This window comes from Fundulus heteroclitus, chromosome 14, assembly GCF_011125445.2.
Source record: "Fundulus heteroclitus isolate FHET01 chromosome 14, MU-UCD_Fhet_4.1, whole genome shotgun sequence".
NCBI lineage: Eukaryota > Metazoa > Chordata > Actinopteri > Cyprinodontiformes > Fundulidae > Fundulus > Fundulus heteroclitus.
Genome location: NC_046374.1, coordinates 33491914 through 33497224, shown reverse-complemented (window position 1 = coordinate 33497224; position 5311 = coordinate 33491914). Strand labels below are relative to the sequence as shown.

Genomic DNA, 5311 nt, shown 5'->3' with positions numbered 1-5311 from the left:
GGAGGATCTGGACCTCTACGTCCTTTGGAAGATGCTGATTTAGTCACAGAACTGTGGTTTTCAGAATTAATATGTGGAGAGGATGTCAACTGTAGACCAATCTTAAGGACTTTGTTCATGTTATGAGAAAAATCCAGAAAAGGAACCTCTGGGCTTTGTGGAGAGGAAGGCGAGGCGGGTGTAGTCTGGATCGGTGTTCGTGACGATGACGGTTCTTGGTCCTCTCTTTGTCCTGCTGAGATCTGGGATGAATCGTCCTGTAGCTCTGACAACGCCTCATTCTGTGTCATCTTTCTGGCCATCTTTATCTTGGCTTGTTCGGGCTGCACTGGGCTTATCTTTTGTTTATGCATTGGATGAGCTTTGTTTTGGAACAAAGCTGATGGTGCATGGTTCACAGAGTAGAAGATGTTTGAAATCAGTCGTTTTGCACCTGACCTATTTAGAGAGAAACCATCTCTGTTGAACAGATGTCTTCTTTCCCAAAATATGTTAAAGTTGTCTATGAAGGTTACAGTTGTTTCTTTGCATGTTTTTTCCAGCCATTTGTTTAGCATCAGAATTCTGGAAAAAATCTCGTCTCCACAGGTCATGGGAGGAAGAGGGCCGCTGAGAAGCACCTTGACATTTTTGCCATGAACTAAGTTCAACAGACGAATGTAATCCTCTTTCAATACTTCTGATTTTCTTATCCGGGAGACGTCACCCAGGGCTTCAGCTTGTATTATGAGTTTTTCCAAGGTCGGGCGTTCTTTCAAGATCCTTGGAAGGTCTGTCTGAAGGATGTCTAATAAATCAGACACCGGGCCATAGTTCGAGTCGTTATAAATTAACCATCTGTGTTTTTCTTGTTACAGAAATGTTTAATCCCACATACAGACACACTGCATAAAATCAGGGTCCTTGGCCCCGTGGCATGTCCTTTCTCTGATGTATTAGAGCAAAAGTCGTTGATGTACCTCTGAGTGTTGTCATGATTCTTCTGGGTCACATTTTGGAGCGGAGCGAATCTGTTTCGTAAAGGAATTCCAGCATTTCCAGCAGGTTTACTCCTATCATTTGTTGTGGGAACAGCCCGCTGTTGTCCTGGGACATCTCTCTGTAGTCTCGGCCAGTTTTCTTTGTCTAGGCGTGGGGTTCGTTGATCCTTTGGTCTTGCACTCAGAGTGGTCCAGGGATTCTCGTTTTCCTCAGGGATCTGTTTGTTCAGAGAGTTGCCGGGCTGGTGGTCACCGTTTGGAGTCGCAGGCAGGGTTGTTTCATTTCCATACCCGCCGTTTACATCATAATTCAGTTCGAGTCGGCATATCTTCTGTTCTATAACAGCGATCTTCTGTAGAAGCGTGTCAAGGTCCACTGTGGTGAAGGTAGGCATCTTTGCAAAATCAAAATCAAAAATAAATAAAAAGAAAATAAATAAAAATAACTAAATCCAACTTTCCGTGGTTTTGGCAAAGAGATAAAAAGGAGATAAAAAGTAAAAGGCAGGAAAATGCAAGCAAGCAGGGAGCAGAGAAAAATGCGTCCGAGCAGGCCATACTAAGGTTGCATGACGTCCACGGCCCAGGAATATATGGGCTGACTAGAATTTTTTTTCAGTCAAATTGATTATTTTTGCTTTAACCCCTGAATATTATGGATTTTTCAAAACGTATATTAATACATGTCTTGTGTCCTTCACATTTGTAAATTAATTTTGTTGTTTGTTTTTTAAGAGTATTATTACGTTTTCTGCTCAAAGCGGTTAAAGTAAATTAATACCCACTCCCGAGTTATGACAGTAGATGGCGCAAGTTTAAAGACAATAGTCTAACCTACTGGATCTAGCTAGCTAACCATTATTAATAAAACTTTTATTCATTAATAAAACTTTTGAAATGATCCACCCCCCCCCCCCCCCCCCCCCCCCCTCACCCCCGGTTCTTTTGCAAATCGCACACTGCACATCTTTATTACTTTCAACTGGAAGAGAGCACAACAAAATGCCTGTTTTTACACACATAAATACAGGGAAAACATAAAAGACACAACAAAATCAAAATACCAACACAGAACAAGTCCGTATTGCACATGTCAGGATAAATGTAATTTTGGCTTAACAAACTGTAGAAATATCCAAATTACCCAAAATCTGTCAAACTTGTTGTTGATAGAATAATTAATCATCTCAAGGGCAACATAAAATATCGTCCTATTGTAAGAATACATATATTGACTCCTTCTTCCATGCCGTTGCAATACAACACTTAGCTTCTATAAAAACAAACATTAAGCAGGGATCTTAGGTTGTTTGGAAAAAACATTGTCACAGACAGACTTTCTTACTGGTAATTGCATCTCATACATGTGTCTGGGATATTAGGGAGGAAGTGGCTTAACCTCGCCAGGCGTAATATATGGCCTAGTTAGCCATCTATAGATTGTAAATGTTTTTTTTAATTTCTGAACAAATACAGTGATTCAAGAGCAGCTCTTTCTTTACTTAAATGGTGAGTTTTATCAGTCAATACCAGCTATTTACATAAACTGTATAAAGCGATTCATCCATTTTTGTAATTTTTCTTATCACCTGTAGTACGAGGAAATGATCACTAGATGTCAGCTAAAGAATGTTTATCAATTCATGGTTTGTGTTCATGTCATATCAATAAATAAGAAAATGAGTGAACAGGCAAATATGTGGTGTGGGTCTTACACGAATTGAGGACAGTGATGGGTGCAGAGGGCCTCAATGCTTTTAGTGGTGGCAAATGTGATGTTTGTTGCTTCATTGGATAGAGTTGCACTTTCAACATTTCTGTATCTGAAGTTCTCAAAAAAATAAATAAAAATATGGCAAACATTTTCCTGATAGTTCTCATAAATGCTATGTTAAATACAACAGAATAAAAGTTATGTATCTCTAGGAAAAGTGACATGCTCTCTTTGATCAACTGATTTCTCACAAAACATGAACATACAAATTATAAAACTGACAAAAACTGACAAAAGCGTGCAAATAATCATGCCAGATAAAGCTGAAAAGGTATTGGCAAACCAAATATTTCCTGAAAGAGCTGCTCCTCCCCTTTTGTTTCAGAAAGCTTTCTTGGAGAAACTATTTCCTTTGTCTGACAAAACATATTTGTTCTTCCTGGTTACTCCCCTTTCAGAGAACTGAAACTTTACGGACCTGTTAAGCAAAGGCTTATATTCTTCAGAGGAAAGGAAACCTATCATTCAAGCCGAAGAAATGGCAGAGCAAGGATATCAAATGGATTCTGTGAAATTCTCCTGTTCCATTTGTTTGGATCTCCTAAAGACTCGGGTGACTATCCCCTGTGGACACAATTACTGCATGAACTGTATTGGAAACTTTTGGGACGATGAAGACAAGAAACAAAGCCACAGCTGCCCTCAGTGTAGACAGACGTTCACACCGAGGCCTGTTCTGATGAAAAACACCATGTTAGCAGAGTTGGTGGAGGATCTGAAGAAGACTGGACTCCAAGCTGATCTCTGCTATGCTGAACCTGAAGATGTGGCCTGTGGTATCTGCACTGGGAGGAAGATGAAAGCTGCAAAGTCCTGCCTGGTCTGTTTAGTGACTTATTGTGAGAATCACCTCCAACCTCACCATGATGTTCCTGGACTCCAGAAGCACAAGCTGGTGAACCCCTCCAAGAACCTCCAGCAGAACATCTGCTCTCGTCATGATGAGGTGATGAAGATCTTCTGTCGTACTGATCAGCAGTGTATCTGTTATCTCTGCACTATGGATGAACATAAAGGCCATGAAACAGTCCCAGCTGCAGCAGAAAGGGCTGAGAAGCAGAAGGAGCTCCAGGTGAGACGACAACAAATCCAGCAGAGAATCCGGGACCAAGAGAAAGATGTGAAGCTGCTTCAACAGGAGGTGGAGGCCATCAATGTATCTGCTGATAAAGCAGTGGAGGACAATGAGAAGATCTTCAATGAGCTGATCCGTCTCATCCAGAAAAGAAGCTCTGATGTGAAGCAGCAGATCAGATCCCAGCAGGAAACTGAAGTGAGTCGAGTCAAAGAGCTTCAGGAGAAGCTGGAGCAGGAGATCACTGAGCTGAAGAGGAAAGACGCTGAGCTGAAGCAGCTCTCAGACACAGAGGATCACAAGCAGTTTATCCTCAACTACCCCTCACTGTCAGCACTCAGTGAGTCTACACACTCATCCAGCATCAATATGCGTCCTCTGAGATACTTTGAGGATGTGACAGCAGCTGTATCGGAGCTCAAAGAAGAAATAAAGGACATCCTGAAAGAAGAACAGAAAAGAACCTTGTTGCCTGTCACTAAGGTGGATGCAACCATGAAAGTCGAGGAAGCCAAGAAAGTGGATGCAGCCATGAAAGTAGCCATGAAAGTGGATGAAGCCAAGAAAGTGGATGCAACCATGAAAGTGGATGAGGCCTCAAAAGTGGATGTAGCCACGAAAGTGGATGCGGCCATGAAAGTTGTTAAAGCCATTAAAGGGTATGAAGCCATGAAAGTGGATGCAGCCATGAAAGTGGATGAAGCCACGAAAGTGGATGAAGCCATGAATGTAGATGCAGCCATGAAAGTGGATGAAGACATGGAAGTAGCCATGAAAGTGGATGAAGCCAAGAAAGTGGATGAAGCCATGAAAGGGGATGCATCCATGAATGTAGATGAAACCATGAAAGTGGATGAAGCCATGAATGTAGATGCAACCATGAAAGTGGATGAAGCCATGAATGTAGATGAAGCCTCAAAAGAGGATGTAGCCACGAAAGTGGATGTAGCCACGAAAGTGGATGAAGCCATGCAAGTGGATGAAGCCATGAAAGTGGATGAAGCCATGAAAGTGGATGAAGTCATGAAAGTGGATGCAACCATGAAGGTGGATGGAGCCTCAAAAGTGGATGTAGCCACGAAAGTGGATGCGGCCATGAAAGTTGTTAAAGCCATTAAAGGGGATGAAGCCATGAAAGTGCATGGAGCCATGAAAGTGGGTGCATCCATGAAAATGAGTGCATCCATGAAAGTGGATGAAACCACGAAAGTGGATGAAGCCATGAAAGTGCATGAAGCAATGAAAGTGGATGCAGCCATCAAAGTGGATGCAGCCCCGAAAGTGGATGAAGCCTCAAAAGTGGATGTAGCAACGAAAGTGGATGAAGCCATGAAAGTAGCCATGAAAGTGGATGAAGCCATTAAAGTAGCCATGAAAGTGGATGAAGCCAAGAAAGTGGATGCAACCATGAAAGTGGATGAAGCCTCAAAAGTGGATGTAGCCACGAAAGTGGATGCGGCCATGAAAGTGCATGAAGCAATG

General features: G+C 42.1%; 1 protein-coding gene across 1 annotated transcript; it reads left to right on the top strand.

Moving 5' to 3' along the window:
• The first annotated feature begins 3206 nt into the window (after positions 1 to 3206).
• LOC118565807 (E3 ubiquitin/ISG15 ligase TRIM25-like) lies at positions 3207 to 4211 on the top strand. Its single transcript, XM_036146822.1, has 2 exons — positions 3207 to 4037; positions 4192 to 4211. Exons 1-2 carry the CDS (start codon positions 3233 to 3235, stop codon positions 4209 to 4211), a joined length of 825 nt encoding a protein of 274 aa, XP_036002715.1. The 5' UTR covers positions 3207 to 3232.
• Positions 4212 to 5311: the final 1100 nt, after the last annotated feature.

Bases quoted from the DNA above. Each gene is read 5' to 3' on its own strand.
- LOC118565807 (XM_036146822.1), top strand. From the start codon at position 3,233: ATGGCAGAGCAAGGATATCAAATGGATTCTGTGAAATTCTCCTGTTCC. The intron at 4,038-4,191 runs TCAAAGAGCTTC...ACACTCATCCAG, and splicing joins GGAAACTGAAGTGAGTCGAG to CATCAATATGCGTCCTCTGA.